The 24,928-nt window shown below is 47.1% G+C and overlaps 1 protein-coding gene across 2 annotated transcripts in view; it reads right to left on the reverse strand.

The window, feature by feature from the left end:
• Positions 1-2,050: 2,050 nt before the first annotated feature.
• Positions 2,051-24,928, reverse strand: part of Sptlc1 (serine palmitoyltransferase long chain base subunit 1) — a 48,627-nt gene continuing 25,749 nt past the window's right edge. The window contains exons 9-15 of one of the 2 annotated variants that reach the window (XM_060372851.1): positions 13,865-13,972; positions 12,848-12,943; positions 12,445-12,541; positions 11,201-11,255; positions 8,166-8,283; positions 4,841-4,914; positions 2,051-3,293 (exon numbers count right to left, since the gene is read on the reverse strand). In XM_060372851.1, coding sequence (XP_060228834.1) covers positions 3,200-3,293; positions 4,841-4,914; positions 8,166-8,283; positions 11,201-11,255; positions 12,445-12,541; positions 12,848-12,943; positions 13,865-13,972 — 642 coding nt within the window. In that variant the 3' untranslated portion in view covers positions 2,051-3,199. The other variant, XM_060372852.1, reaches the window with a different exon arrangement.

Consider the following 24,928-nt stretch of genomic DNA (forward strand, 5'->3'; position numbering starts at 1 on the left):
GTTTTAAGCTGAGAAAGGCATGGATGTGTGGCCTGGCTGGAGGCCCTACAGATTGTCAATACAGTGAAACCAGGTGCCACCACCCTGCCTCCTAGTGCTGCCACCTGAGCCTCGCTACCCCTGCCCTCTCAAAGCACAGCCAACATAAGCACAGCCCTTAATTTCTTACGTTGCTTCCTGTCAAGGATTTGGTAACAGCCACAAGAACTGGAAGATCTCATTATTAGTTGTGACTGTGTGACTGGTCCATCTCTTGCTGTGACCTCACCAGAAGCCACGGTGAGGAGCTGCAGCCTTGCTGTCACACAGTGCTGCCTGGGGCGGGGTCTCCTCACACTGCATGTACATGCTCATGCTGCATTCAGCTGGGGAGCAATTGCTCAGACTTTGGTTCTGACAGACATGGACGGTGTTAACCTCAGAAGCTGATATTGGTCCACTTTAACCTGAACATAGGGAGTTTGTTTTCTGGCTTCTTGGTTTTGATTTATATATTAAGTTACTGTTTCAGTTGGAGGTTTAATTTGTATTTTCATTTCATTTTTTAATTTTAACCAATATTCTATTCTTAACTACTCATTTTTCTTTGATGTTTTTTTGATTAGAGTTTGTAATAAAAAGAACCATTATGGCCTGAAGGCGAGAGCTATGTTGAAGGGTTTTCTCTATTTTATCCAACTAAGTTAATATTAATCCAAAGTAGGTTTAGGTATAAAAAAGTAATTAGAACAAAGATCAAAGTCAACAGAAGACTTGCTATGGAAGCCCGATATTTTAACACTTTACACCACATTAAACCCTCTCGGGGTGTTAACTTCTGCGCAGACCTCATTGCCCCATACTTGCCATTTATCTGTTCGAATTTGATTTACCACCTGGTACCATTTCCTTCCACACGAAGATGTTCTTAGTACTTAGTACGAGGCAGGCTTGCTCGTGTCTTTTTCCGGGAAGGCTCTTATGCTCACTCATCACTGACGATTTGGCTGGATAGGGAATTCTTGACAGACAAAATTTTCATTTGGGTACCCTGAATACTTCACCTCAATGCCTCTTTGCCCCGCTCCTTCAGGGAGAACTCAGTCTCATCTGAATGCTGGCCCTTTGTGAGCTTCTTGAGTTTTTAGGTTATCCTATGATAACTTTTCACTGTTGTATCACTTTCTTTCCTTTCCTTCTTGAAGAACTAACGCGTGTGTTAGTGAATGTGATGTTCCCATAAATGACATGGTCATTGTTCTCTTGAAGCCTCAGCAGCTGTGGCTGACAAATCGAGACCACAGAGAATTGTCTTTAACAGTCAGTCTGTCATGGAGGTGGGCCTGGGCTCACAAGGCCCTGGTTCTCCGTAAGGGTATAAAAGCAGATCGCATTTTCCTAGTTTGCCATGTGCCCATAGGTAACAGCAATAGTCACTGGTTTACCAGGCTAGATGAGAGTCAACTATTCCTTTGTCCTCTTGGTGGCATCTTGTCTGAAGTGGACTGATGTGCGTTCAGTCCCCCCAGAAGCTCACACAATAACTGGGCCTGACCTAGGGCCTACAAGGATCCTGAACTTGAACTTCATGTTGGAACTGTGTAGGCCCCCCGGTGAGGGACTTAGGCTGTTTTCATGTGACCCAACGGGAAGTGGCAGGCAGTAACTAAGCGGGTCCACTGTTGGGCTCTTCGTCCCAGAACACAGAATTAACTGGCCTTCTGTAAACTTCTTGACAGCTTTGTGTCCCTGTCATCAACCAGGCTTTCTTCCCTCGCTGAGGACCAAACCCAGGGCATGTGCTGGGTAGGCAAGCCCTCTCCACTGAACCAAGTCTCACCCCCGCTCTAGCATGTTTACAGTCCTAACCAGCAATGTTTAAATTAGTACGAATCTACGAATTTTGAGATAGTACATACTCTTTGGTTGGGCAGGGAGAAGGGACTAACAAATTAAATTATGTTCCAAAACAAAAGAAAACACACACGCAAAACGAACACTGCCTTAGATTTGTAAAAGGTTAAGATTGAGAGGCTGCTGAGCTGAGCAAGTTGCTATACAAACAGACTCGTTTTCAGGAATGTAAGCTGTTGGAGGTTTATTTCATTAAAAACAAAAACAAAACAGACTTCTCCCCAACAGGACCCTCACAGCAGCAGCAATCACAAGGCACATATGAAATAGAAACATTAAAAATATCACAGATCACTTAAAATGCCGATCCACCGTTGACATGAATGCACATCATAAAACGACGTTTAAATGACTCAATTCCTCTGCCTGTGCAAAAAGAGAAGGCATAACGGCCTTCCATGTACACACTCTGTGGCACATATCACAAGCCTTTACACCACCCAATGTGCTGGCTGAGGAGAACGGCAGCCAGTGTGCAGCTTGGAACTGCTTTCACAGCAGGCCTATCTTGCTGGGGCATCTGGAATTTATAAAGTGAAAAGAACACAGTTCTCATTTTTCTCAGCTTAGAAAAAGCCCACACGTCTATGCTCCTGGACAAAACCACCATGAAAACGGACATCTGACATATTCAAAAATACCAAGGGCATGATTTGTATTTGGGGACCAGAATAATAACCCTCTTCCTAAAACCGACTAGAGACTATATAAAAAGTGTAAAGTCAATTACCCAAAAATAAAATAATGTTTGACTCAGATTATTGCTTAGGGAGCAGTATGACTATTTTCTGTTAGTGACGCTCAGATTAGAAATGACAACATATAACTAGTGCATATAAAGATCTATGATCAAATATGTTAAGTGGCATCTATAACGCAGAGATTTCTCCGCGCGGCAGCCACCACTGCGCTCTACCTGCGGGGTTCGGGAAGTCACAGTCGAACCAGCCTCCCAGTCACTGTGGCACACGGAGAGCTCCTCTTAGTGCAACAGAATATGGAGGGCTGCACATCGGACCATTCCCACAGACGCTGAGGGGAAACCGAAGCTCCAGTGAAAGAAAAGCAAATATGAATGACAGAGTGAAGCATCCCGACAGACCACATGGCACAGTGTAAAGAGCAGTGATTTGCTGTCGTCTGTTGTCCTCTAAAGTCAGCTCCTGCCTTACAAAAACCATCCATTGGAGGCTGTGCGCTCCAGCTGCAGCTACATGGGGCAGCAGCCCACTCACTCTCTGGCCAGCTGGAGGTCTCTGCACAGTTCCGCCTGCAGGTGACGTGGCAGGAAGCATGGGGCCGCAGCCTAAAGCAGCGCAGCCTGGGCTGCTTCTCTGATGGTGGACGCAGCCCTCTCCAACTCTTCGTCTGTGTGCTCCACTGTGATCACAACCCTGATGCTGAGAAAGACAAAGCACAGCGAGACAGGGTCACACACTGGCGCTGCGCACTGTTACGCCTTGCAGGAAGTCCACCTTTGCTCCTGCCTGTTTCCTACCATGCAGCAGAAAGGAGCAGCTGTGCGGAGGATCTGCGGCCTGCAAACCTAGCACAGTCTCTGTGGCCCTGGGCAGAAGCTATGCCTCCTGGCCATTCCCACACACCTGCATCTTGTCTGAGCGTTTGGTCTGGGGCAGCCACTGAGGCTGGGAAACCAAGCCCTCTCATCGATCTGCCACTCTAGGCAGTCTTGGGCCCAAATCAGAAAGTCACTACTTCTCACACCAGTGACTGTCTGGCCGATCCCGTTTAAAAACTCAGCTGGGAACATGAATGCCTGCATCAGGCAGCAAAGCAGACGTTTTCAAGTTCTTAGGATGCAGGTTTGATGAGGCAATACTCCTCTGTCCTTGGCCAACATTGGCTTAGCACTAGGCACAGTCGCCAAAGATAGAACAGTCAGCTCCTGTCTTAAACCCGTGCTCTGACAGGATGGCACAGAACCACATCGATGGTGGGTGCAGGAAAGGACGGTCGGAACCTAACGCATTTGGAGCAGCCACCTCTGGGAGCTCACCTGGCTCCGATTTGGCCTTCTGCATGTGAGAACACCCACCCATCAGGGAGCTCTGTGCCTTAGACCACATGCATCTTACACTCTGAGCTCCAGCGTGCAATCCACTGTACACCCAGCACACTACAGAGTCTCTCTCACCTGCTCGAGATCAGGGTGCCCAAGAGGGTCCTCTTGAGCACATACTGCTTGGCCTCGTGTGGGACCACACCCCCACAAACCCTCTACAAATGCAATCCACCTAAGCCCATTTACCCACTGCACTCAGCCAGAGTCCTGGAGTACCAGAGGGCAAGGTGGGAAAGTCACTTACAACAAACTGACTATGACACGCTCTCAGACTCTACTAAGCGAGCAGCTGAGCGTTCTACGGGTGTGCTTTCCTGTCAGGGTAAGCCTGAAGGGAGATCATCAGAAGCTGGGGACTGTCTGCACTTGGAGGGCTGGGTGTCACCTGCTTTATGAAGCCTTAGCATCATGCCAGTCTCCTCTGTGACCTCTGACCCAGGGGTGTGGTGGTTGGGGTGCTCGCTTCTTCTTTGAGGTCAAAGACGAGTATTTCAACAGCCTATTTGTGAATCCACGCCTACCCCCTTTACTTTGCAGTCCTGCTGTACCTTTGGTGTCCACAGATTCCCATTAGCACAGCTAGCATGGTGACCACACCCAGGCTCCTCCCTTCTCTTGAGTGTCTCCATAGCACAGGTCACCAGCATACTCTTGGGTCGCCAGATGATCCTTTAAGTCACTTAGGAGGACACTCAGTCCTGAGAGGCTGTTCGGTTAAAATGAAAACCATCTAGTAAAGACATGAACCCAGGAAACGTACTGTACTTTGAGGGCATTCTTATTCTGCAATCTTTCAAGTTTCCTCGACATACCACATTTCAAAGAGCGTAAGAAAGGCGGCATTGTACTTTAATGCTGACCAACCTGGGAGGAGGAAGGCACTTCTCTTCCTTGTCCAAGTAGCGTGCCTGGGTCAATGCGATGCCCTTGCTCATGCACTGTAGGGAGAAATTGATGTTAACTATTGAGGCTTGGACCACACTGGCCAGATACCACGTCCTCGAAAGCACCTGTCACTCATATTTCCATTTAAAGGTCTAGGAGACAAAGTTCTCTGGCCTCACTGTACCCTCCAGCTGAACCTTCTTTTGGATCTCAGACCTTCCTGTGATGGTGGGCAACTGGGCTATGCAGTCTCATGGTTACAGAGCCGATGTGATGTCTGAACACAGAGAGTGAGTTAGCCTCCCTAGACACTGCAAACTGGATTCTCCACACTTTGGGACAGTTTTCAGTTCCACAGCTATAGGCAGCTCGAGCCTACTACATCAGGCAAAGCAGAGTGAGGACACAGGAGGCCGGGAGCAAAGCCCTGTGTGCTGACAGTGTTAGCAGGACTGTTTCAAGACAGCAGTTGTGTGAGCACAGTGTCAGTGAGACCTTCCGTGGTTCCATGTGGGCACCAGAGTCTGGTACTGACAAAGACTGTCCTGAGCACTTCTATGCATTAAGCACCTGCCGACTGTCAGCTGAAAAGCTCTCCGCTGGAATATGGAATGCCCAGAACCTTGAGCAGGGCAACAGTTTACACAGATTTCCCTTTGCATGTAGCAAGTTTTGGGACTGGACAGTAATAGCTGCAGAACCCCGTGAATACGGGAAAGGTTGCTGAACTGCTACCTTCCAAGAGTTGCACGACTGTATTTACTGCAGGTGTGCATGCGCCTGTAAGTGTATACACGATGCACAGTGCACAGCCGAGTGCACAAAGGCAGAGAATGACTATCTCAACACCCAGCAGGAGAAGCAGCAGCCCCAAAAGGAGTGGCTACAGGCTCTGATGAAGGCAGCAGCACAGGTGCAAAACTCACTCCAGATCCAGGAAGGGAACCTGGAAGTGTACTGGCCCACAACATCTGGCCTGGCTGTGTCCAGCCTGGCTGGCTCAGAGACATCACAAACCAGAGCTGTTTGTGAAGACAGGGCCCTGGGAGGCAACGCAACATAAACATGGCAGAAGTTCTCAGGTCTGCATAGAGAAGAAGAGTTATCATACCCCGATGCCCTTTCTCTAACTACAGAGAACAGGAGTGTGGGGCAGGGTGCTGTGAAGAAGCTGTAAGGCACTTGGTCTCCATGTTGGATTTCTCAGGATGATTAACCAAGACGGCCAGCTACACAAGAGAGTGCAGACTGGATATGAGCTTGGGAATGTGATGTATTCGCAGGCTTATGTCTTTATTATTTGGCTCCTGTGTGTGCACATTTGTGTGCATGTGTGCACCAGAGGACAACCTGGCTGTTGCTCCTCAGGCTCCGTCCATCTTTTTGAGACAGGCTCTCTCACTGGCCTGATGTTTACCATGTAGGCCAATTTGTCCAATGTTGAGATCAGAAGTATGTGCTGTTATGACTGGCTTAAAAAAAGAAAAGAAGTGTGTTCTTGAGATCCACATGATCTGAGTTTCCCACGTGCTTTATCGACTTAGTAAAAAGTAGTAGCTTGAATGAGAAGAGCCCCCACAGGCTCATCTATTTGAGTACTTAGCCCCCAGCTGGTGGAACTGTTCAGGAAGGATCAGAAGGTGTGATCTTCCTGGGCAAGGTATGTCACCAGGTCAGGCTTTGAGGCTTCAAAAGCCTCCTGCTATTGTCAGTGTGCTCTCTGCCTCCTACTTGTGGATCAAGATGTGACTTCACAACTGTTGCCTTTCCTCCACCATCATGGACTCTAACTCTCTGAAATGGTAAGCTGAAATTAAACAACGCTGTCTTGGTCATGGTTTATCCCAGCAACAGAAAAGTAACTAAGACACTGAGCCATCTCTCTTCAGGTTTTGCTCTGAGAATGTTGTGTATGCATGTCTGTTCCTGTCTACTGCCTGCACGTGAGTCTTGGGTCTCTGAACAGCATTTCACAGTGCTAAGGCAAAAGAACAGAGTGGGGTGAAAGAGAGCAGATATACTGGCATGAAGATCACTGCAACCACAGGGCATTGTACCATCAGCAGAGACAGCAAACAGCCTCCTTTCATGGGCCCCAACACAGACACACAGCTTTTGTAGAGCTTCTACACCCTGCTCACTGGTGTGGACCTACCAAAGAGAGCAGCCAGCAGCAGACTCAGCAGCCATGCAGACACGATGCAGTCACCCTGAGCTCTGCCGCTTTGTCCATTTAGTTGGTTCTGAGCGTGTCTGTTTTTTACCTTTGTCCAAACACTCTAACCACAGCTTACTTTCGTGTCTGTACATATCTGGGGTAAGACACTGAGGTTGTTTTTTGGGTTTGTTTGTTTGTTTGTTTTAATACAGTAGATCCCACGAGGCTCTGTACTGTGTGCAGTCAGTCCTCCACAGACTCTCACTCCAGATCACACAATTCAAACATGGTAGGGTGAAGAATGGCCCAGCCGACAAACCACAAGGTCTTCACATACCAGCTTCACACTGAATCTCATGTGACCAACCAGTGCCCTCCAGGCATGCCACAGGGAAGAGGGGGGCAGGAGCCAGGCTTTTATTTATTGTAAGGTGGTATCGTCTCAGGGCAGAAGTGGAGTGGCGTTTACTCCTCGAAGGCACGGAAGGCTGGTGCCAGGTTCCATGCGAGGCTGCATGGCCCCAGGCATGTATCCCCAGTGCTGCAGCACACTGGATTTCTGCACGGAGAGGGCAAGAGCCTGGAAGAAGGGCAGGTAGTCCTCTGAAGAGGCAGCTACTGCTGGGAGGGTGGGCCACGCAACTACCCAGTGGAGTGCAGAGTCAACAACTTAGTAGTAAGAAGTAAATTAAGACAGAGATTCAGTAAGGAATGGTGGCTCACACCTGCAATTCCAGCCCTCAGGAGGCTGGGTAGGATGGCCAATGAGTGAGTTGGAAGTCCAGCCCGGCTAGACAGGGAGTTCCAGGCCAGCTTGGTGACAGAGCCAGACCTTGTCTCAAAAAGGTGAGTGGGTGAGTGTGCTTCAGGGCTGCTCAAAAGGAGCTGGGCACAGGAACACTCAAGGCAGCAGGCAGGCCCCCAACTTCAGAGATGAGCTGATGCAAGGGGAGAGAAGGCCTTCAGGCTGCCCCAGGCACCCTGAGAGCTCAGCGGGGCTGGCCGGGAGGGGCCAGCAGCGGTAGACAACCACTGCCATGAGTGTGGTGAGCAGAGGCGTACCCCACCTTTTGGAGCAGGGAGGTGTTCCTGAAAGTGAGGTGAGCGAGGGTGGAGAGGCCGCCGAGTGCACAACTGCACACTTACGTGATCTACGACTTCCTGGAGCAGCTTCATATCCTTCTCCCGGGACCCTGTGCTCTCTTCCAGCTGGAGGTGAAGCGCTGGGGAAAGGGACTCCCCCACTACTTTTAAACCAGAAATGCTGGAGAAACAAACACATAGGACATGAGCACACTGCAGGCTCACAGAGGTCCCACCCAGCATAACTGGTAGGGCAGGGCTTGGGTCAGGGTGGCATGCTTGCCTAGCATGTGAGGCCCTGGGTTTAGTCCCAATGCCATAGATAAAATACTGGAATAAGAAATAAAGAAATAAATAGTCCTGTCAAGGCCCACTGAACTAACAGCAGAACTGGGGATGGAAACAGGAACATCCCACTACATACTGGGATTCCATCTTGAGAAGCAATGTGTTTTGTGGTGCCTGTCAGTCCAGGAAATGCCTGTTAAGCTGTTTGCATGGGCACAGGGAGGAAGACTCCTTTTCCTGGGATGCTGCAGTCTCTCCTTTCCAGTCTCCCCTGGGAGTCTGGGCACCCCTGCTGCTTGCCCTATATGCTCACCTCTCTCACAGGCCCCTCACCCCTGGGCCTGGCCCTCCCATCTCTTCACCTGATATACACTGCTCTTTTGTTCCCAGGAAAGCTGTCCATGATGAGATTCAGATCATGTTGGCTTTGTGCAGGGGCCGGGCCTCCCTTGGGACCTACGTATGGCAGGGTTCTTATGATTTGCAGTTTGTTTCCTTCAGGCCTATGTACCATCTTGACTCCTAGCTTATTATCTAGGTTTCTGAGTACCATAGGAATGTGACATAATAACACAGTATTTTGACTAACAACATTATATTCTGACTATCAACATTAAGTTTAGGTGACATAATTGTCTTATCTGTGTGATTTGCATTAAATCTCAAGTGGATTAACATTTTCTTAGATTAACACAGAGAAATCTGTTGTGTTAAGGAAGAAGACAGACTGCTCTAGGGAAAATCTTGCCTTTTGAAAGGACTGTTACAGATGCAGGGCTGCAGCATGAGCGGCACTCGGCCAGGATCACTCTTGCCTGCGTTCTCTGAACACACAGCTGTGACATATGACTTTGAGACTGGGCTACCTGGTTCAGCTTGGTTGATTTCTCTCAGCTCCCTGTTCTGAGGCCCAGGTTTCCCTCAGGATGAAATAATGAAATGGGTATCTGAGCAGCAGCAGGAATGTTCCCACCTTAGGATTCAACAAGCTTTTAGTGCCTGCTGCTGTGGCCTAGATGAATGTCACCACTGGTCAGGGCCCAGGAGCACTATTGGCAGGTGTCATACACTCTGGAGGTGGAAAGTCCTGGGTACAGGGGTGTACTCCCCAAATGGCACTGTGCATCTAAAGCCTCTTTCTGTTCCTTGGGTTTGTCCAGAATTCTCAGAGAACCATGGGTTCGAAGTACCAAAACTGAAGAAAACCACTGTTCCAATTATATCAGTTAATGGCCTCAAGCTTTCTAGTACAGTGACAAGCAGCTTATAACTGGTACTACATGAGGTGCTGGCAGCTAACCTTAACTGGTTTACAAGCCACCCCCAAACATTACTTAGTTGTATCTTCTTTATTTGAAGTAATTCAACACATTAGGCTTTCTCCACAGAGCGAGACAGGGTCTGCTTTTATAGCCTTAGAACTCAGGGCATCTGCCATGTGGGGTAACCTGTGCTGGTTTTCAGCAGAAACTAAGCCACACCCTCTCAAGGCCTATCTGCTCTGAGTCCTGAATGGGTGCAGGGAGCAGCATCAACTTCTTAGGTGATGTTTCCCTTGAGAAAAATTTTAAAAATTATGATTTCAAACAGCATCTCAAAGGACCCAGCTTTCCCTCAATATCCACAAGGCGCCAGGGACTAACCTAGTGTGTGCTCTAAGCAGAAGAGTCGTGCAGGGGTAGAGCAGGCTGGGAGGAAGGAACAAAACAGACCACCTACGTCTGTGCTAAGACCAGATGAACACAGTTGTAGTTTTAGTTCAGAAACTGAGGGGCTTTGATTCCAAGCCTTTTACATATTTGGCAAACACTTCACCTTACCCAGACAGGTAAATACCAAGCCCTGGGCTTGGTCCTAGGCTCAGAGCCACTGCATCAACAAGTAAGCCGTGGCCTCCACCCTGTAGTTCAGGAAGAGTCAGCTGTATACCACTACACACATAGTGCAGGTCTTCAGGTGCTGATGGAGGCAAACAGCAGGCGGATGACCTTCCCAAACCCAACCTCAGAGACAAAGGAGGAGGCTCTTCGTCACTGGCCACTCCTCCTCCTCAGCTGGTTCCTGCCCTCTAGTCAGAAATGCTTTCAACGCTACCCATGTGCTGATGGCTCAAACCATCTCTCCTGGCCCAGACTTTGAAGCATCAACGTGGGAATCCAAGGCTGCTCTCCAGCGAATGTCTGATGGGCAGCTGAAGCTTGTCACATTCCGTGCACTGAACCTACCCACAGTTCTAGCCAGTCCCCAATTTGCTACTTCATCCAGTCCCTCAGACTGAAGCTTTGGATTAGCCATGGTTCTGTCTTATTATTAGCAGACAAACTTCTGGAAGACCCTGCTGGTTCTCCCTTCACTAAATCCAGAGCACGTTATCTCCTTAGAAAGCAAAAGGATAAGAGTTTTTCTTTCTTAGAAGAACACTGATGACTAACTTTAACTTCTTTTCTTTCCATGTCACATTACTAAGAGCAGCATGGAGAGTAGGAACAGGACTGCCCCAGTACACAGCACGCGGCGCCTGCTCTATCTGCGGACAGGAGGTTGACTACGTCCACCTGGGTCATCCGCGGTAGCAGCTATAGGGTTAGCCTCCTGGTTAGCACGCTGCCCACTAACACGCTAGGTAACTTCTAGAAAAACAAGACCTTGTCATTAAGACACTGGCAAGCAGTGGGGTGCACTGTCCTCAGAGCTGCATGGACCTAGTTTTTGCTTTTGTGGTTGCGATGTGGTTGAAGGGCCCTGAGCCCACACAGCTGCCAAGTGTGGGACAGACGCATGTTACTCTGGCTACAAGCCAGGACGCTTACCCTTGTAGAGATGTATGGATGTGCTGGCATTTTTCCTTCAAAACTGCAAAAATGCCTGCACAGAAAAAAAGAGTGTGATGGTACCTTTAGGACACATGTTTGTACCAGCTCATGGATTCCTCTAACCGTCCAGACCCTTACTTGGAAGTGCTGGGAATGCTGTGGGTGTGAGCACTCTCAGCAGTGCACGCCTGGAGGGCCTGGGCTTTACCTGATGTCATCACTGGCTCCTGCCCACTGTGCTGCTTATTGTCAGCGTGAGCAAGGATGATGGCTTCTGAACCAAATGCAAGCTCCTGGCCTCCTCAAGAGTTACACAGGCTCAGCTGAGATCACAGGGCACACACTTCCTGCTCAGCTCTTAACCCGAAGCCAGTGGGCAGCACAGAGATTTTCTGCGATGTTTCCCTTCTATTCGGGGAAGCAGGAGACACATATCTGCCCTCGTGAACTGACACTCTGCTGGGGGTTCAGGAGTGCCTGCCAGGTAAGGCCTCTCCCTCCTGTCACTTAAGTTTACTGTCATTAGTGTGCCCTGGGGTGGGGTGATGCGCCACTGCACACGTGTGGCGGGCAGAGGACAGTGCTGTAGAGATGGTGTTCCACCACCGGTGCGTGGGTTCTGGGGATCTAACCCAGGGCTGCATGGCATGCGCTTTACCTGCCATCTTGCCAGCCCACTTTCTGGTTTTAAGGCTGCACTGTTACAGTAAAAGGCCTCTCGCTAAGCTCTCAGTTAACTTTTTACGGCAAAGTAAAAAGGTGTTTGCTGACAAACAGGTTAGCATGGATTAGCTGACGCTTCAGGGGCTGAAGGGGAAAACAACACCCAGTAAGGCTCAGCTCACTTCAGCTAACGTTCCAAACGCTAGAAGCCAAATGATGGCATTGACCCAGGTCCCCACCTTTCCTAGCCCCATGCTCAGCGTTAAAGACCGGCACACAGTCCCGTGGCAGGGGCAGCTTCTCCACTGCCATTGCCCCACAATGTCAGGCAGGGGCGAGTTTACCCATCTGAAACGCTGGGGTGAGGCGTGGTTCGAATCTTGGTGTTTTAGGCTTTGTGGCATTTCATAGACCACCTGTTGACACCCACTTAAAATTCCGTTACTGGTTTTTGTATTAAGGACACTTGATTTCTAAAGTAATTTAGACTTCTGTCTGGTCAATAATCTTCTTTGGCTAAATCTTCCAGAAAGCAAGATGCTATCACAGCCAAGAGAACAAGCCTTTACATGCCATACCTGGGTTTTCCTCCATGATATTGAGGGCTTCCATGGCGGCCGCAGCCAGCAGGGGAGGCAATGAGGCTGAAAAGCAGTACCCTTGGCCAGAGAGCCGCTATGGAGAAACAAAAGGACAGACGTGTCCTCTCTCTGGAGAGACTGTGCAAAGGCACCAAAGCCCCACACCACCTCAAGAGCACTGCACCACAAGGGGAGCTACGCCACTCTCGTAACAAGACCAAGATGCTTTCTTAAGAGATGAGGAGTCTGCACGTCTGCAGACACTTTGAGCTAGCCTTTAAAAACAGGTTTAAAATAAAAGCTGCAATAAACTAGGAGCTAATCTTGTATGGAGGCTGCATTCTGAAGTAGCGGTGGGGACAAGGGTCTGCGACTGTGCGTCACTTCTGAGCAGTGTCACCTGATGGTCAACCACGAATGAGCGGCCGCAGCAGAAGCCCCCCACAGATGCGAGCGCGTTCTCCATGTTAGCACTGATAAGGTCGATGTCATCGATCTGCAGGAAGAGCAGAGCACCCGTCACAGACAAGCCCGTCTGAGGATGGGTTGTCCTCCCTGACTGCCTGCACAGTCACAGTCACCCCCGCCCTACCCACATGCACCCGTTGCTGTCGCCATGCATTTAACTGCACGAGGCAGCACTCCGTCCTCCTTTCTCTGAGGCAGTTCAGTGCTGAGCGCAGGTGACATCTCGTTCTGGAAGAAGGGCACCCTGCAAGCCCACCCCAGGGTTGCCGGCAGGGCAGCCACCTGCAGCCTGAGGCACTCGGGGCTTACCCCACAGCACGTGGCCACTTTGGCTCCATTTCCACGTGGGGAAAGGAACTGGGCCAATGGTATTCAACTGTTTGGGGCTTTTAGTAGCTTTAGTAGCCATTCTCCATGGTTTTTTGACAACATGCATGCATGGCAAAATTACGTATCAAATATAGACACATATACCGCCACCTACACAAACACACATACATATGGCACAACTATATGTGTGTATGTATGTAAGTACAATTGTATGTACTTCTTCAAATCATATGTAGAATTTTAGATACTAAAAATGTCTTTAGAAGGACTAAGGACGTCCTTTTCATTACTTTCTGTTTGTACATGGGGTCTTTTTGTTGGATCGAGAAGGCCCATTTCCCAACTGCTGTAATTACAGGCATGTGCCACCATGCCCAGCTACAGAGGCAATCCTTGGTGATCTTCAGAAATGTAATACAAGAGTAGCTGCTTCCAGAAGAGACACAGAAAACCAAGTTCAACACCCTAGCCCCATCCTTGGCAACAAGTCCAGAGGGAAGATGGGGTCCTGATTGGGCTCACCAGATCCACCCAGAATCAAAGCTCTGAGCCCAAATGGGTTACGGTTCTTTCTATGAACAGGCTTCTTACACGGGGAGCTTCCCCAGTGAGAACTCACACTGATCCCATAGTGCTCAGTGACTCCTCGCCCGTGTTCACCAAGGACTCCAAATGAAAGGCTTTCCTCCAAAAAGATTCTTGCTTTATATTTGTATTTTAGCTTAACCTAGTGTTAAAAAGACAAAAACAACCAAACTTAATACTATCATTATTGGCAACATACAGAATGTGTTTTGAAGAAAAAAAAAATTAAACTTGTAAAAGTACTGACAGGTGACCCTCAATATTTCTGAATTCCATTATTTGCAACTTTACCTATTTGTTGAAATCTGTGACTCCAAAATCAACATCTACCCATTCATCCTTCAGACACTCATGTGTGGAGTGGTGAAGACACAGTGAGCTACCTGCCAATGGGTGCTCCCAGCACAAGCAGGGTCACTGTTCTCTGACCAAGCGCTCTTCTCATCGCACCACTGTACATTTTCACACCATAGAGCCTTGGCCAGAGACGCTGCAGTTCACACTGGCTCTGCTGATGTGTCTTTTAGTACTCTTAGATGCAGAAGGCTGAGAAATACCTTCTGGAAAAATGTGCACTGGAGAAACTGCCTGCAGCACGAGTTATAAGGCTGTGTAGGAATCAACAACATGAACTAGACGGAACCACAGACAAACAAGCTCCATCCCGAGCTCCCAGGAGCAACAGCTGTCCTTCCCTCTGCTGCCAGGCACGGCACCGCCACAGAATGCATGAACAGCGAACACCAAGAAGCAGCTCTTTTTATATCTAAACGACCCAGGCTAGTAACAGGCAGCAGGATGCTAAGACACGTATGTGCACAGGCATACAACTTCTGTTAAGTATTTGTCTGACTATATGTAAAACCTCCTCGGAAATATATTTTTTCTCAGCAGTTGTTTTAATCTGGACCACAGAAATGTTAGAATATAAAAAATGTTTTATGTTTATTATCACAGCTCCTTAATCTGCTTTCCTCTGACTTTTATTCATTAATTTACTTTTTAAGAGCAGGATCTCACTCTGTAGCCCAGGCTAACCTGGACTGGCCTAAAACTTATGTTGATCCTCCTGTGAGTCCCCTCAGCACTAGGACAGACATTGCAGGCACAGCATGGATGCCTTGTTTTTCTGTCATCAGGCTTATATGAAAATCTTTTTCTTTCAGTTTTTTTTTTTTTAAACAGAGTTTCTCTGTGTAGCTCTGGCTTTCCTGGAACTCGCTCTGTTTCTGATCATCACTGTTAGATGGGTGGGTGACAGTGGTTATTTGTCATCGGAAACACTAAGTTTAGGGACAGCTCACCTTTCAACACTGACTTTTCCTTCCTTAACAGGAATGAGAGATCAAGTTCTAAAAAGCATGTTTACAAAACAGAAACAATAAATCAGCACTTGAAGGGAAACAGTGAAAGAAAATTGGAATCCAGGCCAGACCCTAACTTGTACTACATCATCTTTACACAGTCAGCACTCCACAGAAGCTGCCAGATTTTCTGTATTTGTTCCACCACATACCTTGTCCCTGGGAAGTGGCCTGTAACCGTAACCCAATAAAAACCAGCTCTAGGGGGGAGCCAAGATGGCGGCGCCGGGAAAACAGCGCGTCTGAGGAGCAGGACAGCCCTTTCCATGCAGCGACCAAGAGACTGAACTCGGGGCCCTGAAACTACATCAATCGTGTTTCCCAGGTGAGGGGAGGCTCCCACGGCGTGGGAATTGGTCGGGTCCACTCACGGCTACCCAGCCAGAACCCGGAAGAAATCCCGGGTAACGCAGGCTTTGGGTCTCCGGGCTGGAGCCGCAAGCGGGCGTGTCCCAGCCACTTTCCCAGGCTGATCCGTGGGCACAAGGGTACCTGAGACTGGGAGTGCCAGTCGCGGGGGGACCCCACAGGGAAGCAGGGTTGCAGGTCTGATCGCAGGTCACCCAGTCTCTCCCCGGAAGGTCTCTGCCGCCATCACAGCCGAGCTCCTGCTGCGCGCAGAGAGCTTTGCGCTCAGCTCAGCGGTACAGACAAGCTGTGCGCCCCAGTACAACAGGGACTGGGAACCCCTGTCCGGAGAGGTCCCCACAGAGAAGGAAGAAACCGTGCTGCTGGGGTCACCTAGGGAAAGTCTAGCAGACTGCAGATTGCAAACAGACAGAATTGAGTGCCCAAGACACCAGAGCAGTACTCACCCGCCACAGATTACCGCAGCTGATCACTAAATTTACAGCAAGAAACCCAGAAGGAGGGCAGCTGCCCCCAGGACTTCTCCCGGTCAGAGGAGAGCCCTCTTGACTAATCAGGACCACAGTTACCACCCAGGTCTCTATGCCTGAGGTGAGCTGTAGCAACTCCTGAAAAACACCAGACATCCAGGGACTATACCCAAAAAGCTGGGAAGGCTTCCTTGAGGAAAAACCATCTTCCTGCCAAAGGGATTCTCTCCACTACAACAGTCCAGGAACAACCAGAAACTAAATTCAAACAACTAAGATAGCCCAAGGGGTAGAGAACAGCGTAAAAGTTTAACCAACAAAAGCCAGAGCATTATGGCATCTCCAGAACCCAGTTATCCAGGGGCAAATAGCCCTAGACACCCCAACATAAATGAAATTCAAGGAGACGACCTAACATCTATGCTCAAGAAGATGATAACAGAGGAAACAAATAAAATACGAAAAGAAATAGAAGAAGCTGAAGCCAAAAAGTATGTGGCCTTTAGAGAGGAAATGCTTAAATCACTGAATGAAATAAAAGAAACAGTGGATTGTTCAAACAAACAGCTGAAGGAATTGACGGAAAAACATGAAAATACAGTCAGACAGGGGAAGGAAACCAACAAAATAGCTCAAGACCTGAAGATAGAATTGGAAAAATTTAAAAAAACACAAATGGAAGAAATTGTGGAGAGAAAGAACTTAGGGAAGAAAGCAGGAACTACAGAGGTTAGCATAACCAATAGGCTACAAGAAATGGAAGAAAGAATCTCAGGTGTGGAAGATACAATGGAAGAAATAGATGTATCTGTCAAAGAAAATGTTAAATCTAAAAAATTCCTGACACAGACCATCCAAGAAATTCAAGACAACATAAAAAGACAAAACCTAAGAATAATAGGAATAGAGGAAAAAGAAGATTCCCTGCACCAAGGCCCAGAAAATATTTTCAACAAAATCATTGAAGAAAATTTCCCCAACTTAAAGGAGAGGCCAATAAGAAGAATACAAGAGGCCTATAGAACACCCAATAAATTAGACCAGAAAAGAAAATCCTCCCGCCACATAATAATCAAAACTGTAAGTATACAGAACAAAGAAAAAATACTAAAAGCTGCAAGAGAAAAAGGCCAAGTAACATATTAGCAAACCCATTAGAATCACACCTGACTTTTCAACAGAGACTATGAAAGCCAGAAGGGCCTGGACAGATATCATGCAGACCCTAAGAGAACATAGATGTCAGCCCAGGCTACTATACCCTGCCAAACTCTCAGTCCTCATAGACGGAGAAAACAAGATATTCAATGACAAAAACAAATTTCAACAATACCTACAAACAAATCCAGCATTACAGAAGACACTGGAAGGGAAAATACAACCCAAGAAAGCTAGCTACATTCAAGAAAACACAGGAAATAAATAACCCCACTACAGTAAAACAAAAAGCAACCAAGCACACAACCGTATGACCACAGCCAACATCAAATTCAAAGGATCTAACAGCCACTGATCATTACTCTCTCTCTCAATATCAATGGAGTTAATTCTCCAATAAAAAGACACAGACAAACAGAATGGATGCATAAACAAAACCCAGCAATCTGTTGTATACAAGAAACACACCTAAGTCACAAAGATAGACATTACCTGAGGGTAAAGGGATGGAAGACAGCTTTTCAAGCAAATGGACGCAAGAAACAAGCAGGAGTAGTCATTCTAATATCTAATAAAATAGTCTTTCAACCAAAATTAATCAAAAGAGATGGGGAAGGACACTTCATACTCATCAAGGGAAAATTCCACCAAGAAGACATCACAATCCTGAACATCCATGCCCCAAATACAAGGGCACCCACATTTGTGAAAGAAACATTGATAAAACTTAAACCACATATAGATCCCCACACACTAATAGTGGGAGACTTCAACACCCCACTCTCAACAAAGGACAGGTCAACAAAACAGAAATTAAACAAAGAAACAATATCTCTAACAGAGGTCCAATCCCCATCCGGAAAGGCAAAGAGGATGGACATCAGAAGAAGAAGAAAACAGGAAACAACCTAGGAACCTACCACAGAGGGCCTCTGAAAGCCTCTGCCCTGCAGACTAACAATGTAGATGCTGAGCCTGATGGGCAACTGTTGGGCAGAGTGAAGGAAATTTTATGTAAGAACTGGGAAATAGTAAGAGCTGGAGAGGACAGGGTCTCCACAAGGAGAGCAACAGAACAAGAAAATTTGAACACAGGGAACTTCCCAGAGACTCATACTCCAAGGACTATTCATAGAGATAACCCAGAACCCCTGCACAGATGTAGCCCAGGGCAGTTCAGAGTCCAATTGGGTTACATAGTAATGTGAAGAGGGATTGCCTCTGACATGAACTGACTGGCCTGCTCTTTTGTCACCTCCTCCTGAGGGGGAGCAGCCTTACCAGGCCATAGTAGAGGACAATGCAGCCACTTTTGATGTGAACTGATGGATTAAGATCAGAAAGGAGAGGAGAACCTCCCCTATCAGTGGACTTGGGGAGTGGCATGCATGCAGAGGGAGGAGGGAGGGTGGGATTGGGAGGGGAGGGAGGGGCTTATGGGGGGGATGCAGAATGAATAAAGTGTAATTGATGAAAAATTAAAAAAAAAGGGAAAAAATAATTTAAGAACCTTAAATGACTTTCAAAAGTGGAGGAAAACATGGAGTTAGTCAATTTACATGGAGCACGTCTCGCCCCTGGGGGCAATGGTCTCCTGAACCTACTCAGACCTCGGACACCACCACTGCTAGTTCTAGAACTGATGCAGGATGTTCCAACAAGGGGGTTAAGGCTTCTCATAATATTTCCTATAAGCCCACACCTGTTTGTTTATATCCCCCATTTTTATTCATTATTAGCCAGATAGAGCCAAGTAATTGTGGTAATGATACTTGCTTTTTTGCCCAATGCTGCAATGCTAGTAAATTTACTAGCTGGTTACTCGCATGCCTCACTGGGTGCCTGTGCCTGTTGATGCCCCTCACGCTATGACTCTCTTCAGACAGAAAAGGGATCTTGGAATTATAGCTGCCATTGTTACTGCCATCTCATTGGCGGCTGTTGGAGCTACCACCGCGGCATTAGCCAGGAGTCATACTGTGCAGACTGCTCAGACCCTGAATAACCTTTTAGCCAATGTAGCTCATGCCTTAGATGTACAAAAAGGAATTAATGCTCAACTAAAAGGAGGCTTGATGGTGTTCAATCAGAGGATTGACCTCGTGCAGGAGCAAATTGATACCCTATGGCAAATCGCTCAACTTGGCTGTCAATGAAAGTATGCTGGACTTTGTGTCACTAGCATACAACATAAGAATTTTCCCTGTGCTGCAAATCTGTCTAAACAATTGTCGAGCTATATTTTAGGTAATTGGACTGGAGAATTCGATACTACGATGGAGCAGCTGAGAGTGGCCATTGTCATGGTAAATTCTACCAGAGTGGACGCAGGACTAGACACAGGATTATCATCATGGATTGCTGCACGAATCATCTGAAGGAATGGGCGGGCAGGGGAGCATTAGCAGGCCTTCTGGTGTTGGTCACCTTGGTTTGCCTGTGGTATATATGCAAGATTAGAGTCTCACAACAGCGTAATGCAGCCATGACCATTCAGGCCTTTACAGCCATTGAAGCAGGACAGTCTCCCCAAGCATGGTTGGATACCATAAAAAGCCAAAATGTTACGCTCAGGATGCGAGGCTAAGCACTGCACTCAGGGTCAGCCGCTTTGGACCCAGAGAAGAGCATGTCTGATTGCATGCGGGTTGATGCCCCAGGTCCCGCCTCTGAGAAAAAGGTATCGGACGGGTCTGATGCTCTTTGGGTGGATGACACCTAAATGAACATCAGTACAAAGTCCCAATTTATTTCTAATATCAGAGATCAGACCTCTACTCTTGCCTGATGCATCTAAAACAAAAAGGGGGAACTGTAGAGAGCTGCGTAATGCCGCGCCTTAAAGATGGAGCTGGTTTCCGCCTTCCGCCTTCCCGATGGTGAGTGCTCTCTGTCACGAACAATTCCACATTTGGCTAAGGCCGAGGATCTGGCTTGCTTCCATGTATGTGGACCTATCTGCATTGCCCACGTGGCATGCTGAGGTTGGCTACCCAGAGGCTATTTAAGCTGTGGGCTGGCTTTCCCCAGGGTCAGATGATTGTTCAAGGTTCCTGAATAAACTGCATTGGAAAAAAAAAAAAAACAAAAAAACAAAAAAAGAAAAAACCAGCTCTAGGGCTGGCAAGATGGCACATTGGCTAAAGCCTACCTACCTGAGTACAATCCCAGGACGCCCATGGTGCAAGCTGTCCTCTGACCTCCACACATGCACAATGTGACACAGGTTAATTACCCATGCCACAGAAGTAAATATACCAAAATGTTTTTAAAACCCTACTGTAGTAAGTTTTGGCTTATTGCCCCCCTGCCCCACTATCCTGTCAGCCCCTGACACCCTTACAAAAACAGAACGATGAAGAAAAATACATCACTTGACTCAGTAGTTAGGATTCACATAATATCCTCAGAAGTAGTGAAAAGCTTTACAGATAACCCATGAAACTCTTCGTTTGAGTCTTTATTCAGCTAATGGACTCCTGGACCAATGCAAGCGTTCACTGGACAGAAGCCAATATTCAAAGGAGCACACTATCAGAACTTAGGAGAAAATGTAGGCACGTCCCAGCTGGTCAGACACTTTTGAGAAAATCAACAATCTGTCCCATAAATACATTCAATGCATTCAGGAATGAGAAAGAACATTTTCAGTCTGCTAGAGAAAATCCGCAGAAAATGCTCCACAGTAAGAGATAGAAAGGTTCCCTCAAGTCAAAGTGTCTTTTCTCACCACTTCTAAGCAACATGGAGGGAGCTCTACCCAGAGAAAACAAGCAAGGGAGAAAAGACAAGAGAAAGAGTAGAAACTTGAGGGAGAAGAAAAGTCTATTTACAAATGACATGGGTTCTTTTGTTTTATGAGACAGCATGTCATACAGCCCAGGCTAGCCTTGGAACTGCCATGTACTGAATGAAGAACCAGCCTGCCTCCATCTTAGGCTTAAAAACCATCTTACAGTAAAGACAAACTAGGCTCATTCCTGTTTATGATGAGGCCTCTATTTCTCAAGGACTGGGCTATGTCCCACCTGTAATGTTAACTACAAATGGTTTTGTATTGCCTACTCCAAGAATGGCAATCTGTCTTTGTTTCAAAAGATGTTTATAACCATCTAGAAACCCTACCTTTTCAAAAGGTTACATGAACACATACCATATCTTGTTATGCCCGCCTTGCAACCATGTCTTTTGTTTCAGGAGCCTATGTAGGACTAATATGCATGCTTATGTTCCATTCCTGTAGCCCCACCTATTCTACCCACCAAATCACCACTTGGAAACTCTGTAACCCTGAACATGGCCTCAGGGGGAGGCAGCCTGTGGACACAAATGAGAAAGCCTGTTTCAATTAATTGCTTGCTTTAGTTAATTTGGCTGTGATGACTTGGGTCAGTGGTCCTTATTCCACTTTGGGAATTAACAGCACCTGAGAGTGATCTTGAGCTTCTGATCCTCCTGGACACCATGCCTTACTCAGACATGATCATACATACATACATATATATGAGACATCTATAGTACATAATATATTAAAACAGCATATTATTCCTCTGGAATGCATGAATTTTATGTTTTGGTATGTTTTTATTACATAAAATATAACAAAAGATAGATATATAAAAATGGTTATATTCCTGTAAATTAGCAGTGAATGATCTAAAAAGGAATTTGAGGAGACAATTCCATTTAAAACAGAATCTAAGTCTCAGATACTTAGTAACAAAGTCAATGCAGCAGTGAAGCTGTGGCCAGTAAGGCTGACTAAGGATCAGAGGGAATGGAACCTACCCACAGACTGAAGCCTTACCCAGTGAGATGGCCCTAACTGTGAACCAACACACAAAGCCACAGTGGGTTCCAAGACTCAAACAGAACTGAAGGGACCTAGACACTGACAGAATCTTGAAAAGCAGCAGTAAAGTTGCAGAACTCAGGCTTCCTGCTTCCAGAGCCTAAGACTAAGTTACAGCAATGACACAGCACCGACAGAAGGACTGACAGGACACAGATGGGTGACTAAAGCCCAGAGTGCACACTGACCCCTGTGAGCTTAGACAAGGCACCTCAACAATAGAAGAGAAGCTGAGCAGCCATGCTTTGCAGTGTAACACACAAAACGTTCACCTGGACAGAAACCAAGGTGAGAGAGGGAAACTCAACTTTCAGAAGGAAACAAAGGAGAGATTTTATGTAGCTTCGATTACAAAAACTTTTTAAGAAATGACACCAACAAAACAAAACAAAAACAAAAACTATGAACAACAAAGCAGGCAAATTGCACTTTATCAAAATTAAAAACTTTTTTGGCGTATGTGAGATGGTCTTACTGTATATCCATGGCTGCCTGGAATTCCTTATGTAGACCAAATTCACTAGGATCTATCTGACTCTGCTTTCTGAACACTGTGATTAAAGAAGTCCATCACCAAACATGGAAAAAACTTAAAAAGTTTGTATATCAAATATCAGTATTAAAAAAGTGAAACAACACAGAGAAGCCCTATATCAAAAAAAACAAAAACAAACAAACAAACAAACAAAAAGTGAAACAAAGCCCACACAATAGGATGAACTATCTGAATCCCGTATGTGATGTGATTCAGGCAGTTTTCAGATCACATAAAAACACAACTTAAAAACAAAGGCAGACAAGTCAATGAAAAACTTGGCAAAGCACTGGAATGGACGTTTCTCGGAAGCAGACAGTCACCGAGTACAGGAAAACACTAGTGGTTGTTTGGGGAAACGGAAACACCAACCATGGTGAGGTGCCTTCAGACTTGCTAGGATAGCTAACACAGAGCAGCACAAAGACCTGTGGTCATGTGGCCAGTCTGGGGCCTCTGCTCAGTGTGCAAGTCCCCACAAAGGAGACTTCAGACAGAACTTCAGGCTGTAAACAGACTATCACACCACCCAGCAACACTGCTGCTCACACACAAGCCTTCAGAAGACATTTGTGTATGAACACTCACAACAGACGAGACAACCGGGTGCTACGCGCAGACCAGTGCACGGCCAAACCCACACAAAGTAACGGCATGTCAAAGGAAGGGATGTGCTTCCTAACAGCACGGGGGGTCTAGAAGACCCCGCCAGCGAAGGACGCTGGGTGCAGGGAGTGTGCCATTCACAGTGCGCAGCAAGCAGAGCCGAAGAGCCAGTCAGATGGGGCTGCCGGGGCGAAGGGGTGCCGACAGTGACCACCGAGCAGAAAGGGGGCTCCTACGCACTGGAGCCAGGTGGAGCTGACAGCTGCACAGGGCTCACACCGCTCTATGTGCTGTGCACTTTAAAATACATTTCACCGTCATGAGAAAAGTTGCAGTGGCTGTGGTTTCTGAAAATACCGCATTGCTTTTACTGTTAAAGGCTCTTTTATAAAACACATATTACATATTTTCATTTACACAAAATTCTACAAAGGTTAAAACTAATCTATAAAAGCAGAGAATACATGAGTGGTTGCCTGGGGCCAGGGATGGGTATGAGGGAACTTTCTGGAGTAACACAAGTATCCTGTACCCTGATTGTGCTGGTGACAGAGCGTACCCATACACATCTATCAGGATGAAGCCAACCGTACACTTAAGTGTGTGCATTTTGCTTGTCAATTTTGTCTCAATAAAATTTGTTTTTAAAAACTAAGGATTTGGAGCCAGAACCAGACATCTCCTGTAATCAGGCAAGACTTCCAGTGGACAGACTGGGCCACCAACCCAGTCACAAACCTTCAACCTACATTTGCCCTACCTACAAGATGTGCTGGGTTAAAGGTGGAGCAGAAATTGTGGGAATGGCTAGCCAATGACTAGTCCAGCTTGAGACCCATGCCCCGAGAGAAAGCCCATTCCTGAAACTGCCTGGAGGGCCAGGAACCAGAGGCTGGATAGCCCTGGGGCCTAGGATAGAACCAAACACAAATGGCAAAAACAAACAAACAAAAAAGTCAATGAAAAGATTCCTAGTGATAGTCCACTATGCTCATAGATTGGCCACTATACTCAGACTGGCATCTAGCCCAACTGTCACCAGAGAGGCTTCACCCAGCAACTGACAGAAACAGATGCAGGGACCCAAAGGCAAACATGAGGCAGAGTTTGGGGAATGCCATGAAAGAGGGGGAGGATGGATTGTAGGAGCTGGAGGGGTGAAGGACACCACAAGGAAACCCACAGATTCAAGTAACCTGGGCTCACAGGGGCTCACTGAGACTCAACTGTCAGTCAGGGGCCCTTCATGAGACTGACCTAGGCCCTCTAAACACGTTACTGCTATGTAGCTTGGTCTTCATGTGGGATTCCCAACAGTGGGAGCAGGGGCTGCCTCTGACTGTTGCCTGGCTCTCAGACCCTTCCCCCCTACTGGGTGGTCTAGCATTAGTAGGAGAGGCGATGCCTAGTCCTACGGCAACTTGATATGCCATAGGAGGCCTGTCCTTTTCTGAAGGAGAACAGAGGAGTGGGGGAGAGGATGAGGGGAGGTTGGGGGAGGGACTGGGAGGAGAGGAGACAAGGGAAACTGAGGCTAACTGTAAAAAATAAAATAAAATTCCACTAAGTATTGGTTACTCTTTGAAGGCAGTAATGGCCATTAATGTTACTGACTTTCCTAATGTAAGAACATGTTTATGATATGGTATACACAACATGCTTTTGTTGTTATTAGTTTAACACATATCTACTTACTTATTCATGCATGCGTGTAGAGCTGAAGCACAGCTCTCGGGGGTCAGCT

This window comes from Meriones unguiculatus, chromosome 19 (assembly GCF_030254825.1).
Source record: "Meriones unguiculatus strain TT.TT164.6M chromosome 19, Bangor_MerUng_6.1, whole genome shotgun sequence".
Classification (NCBI taxonomy): Eukaryota; Metazoa; Chordata; class Mammalia; order Rodentia; family Muridae; genus Meriones; species Meriones unguiculatus.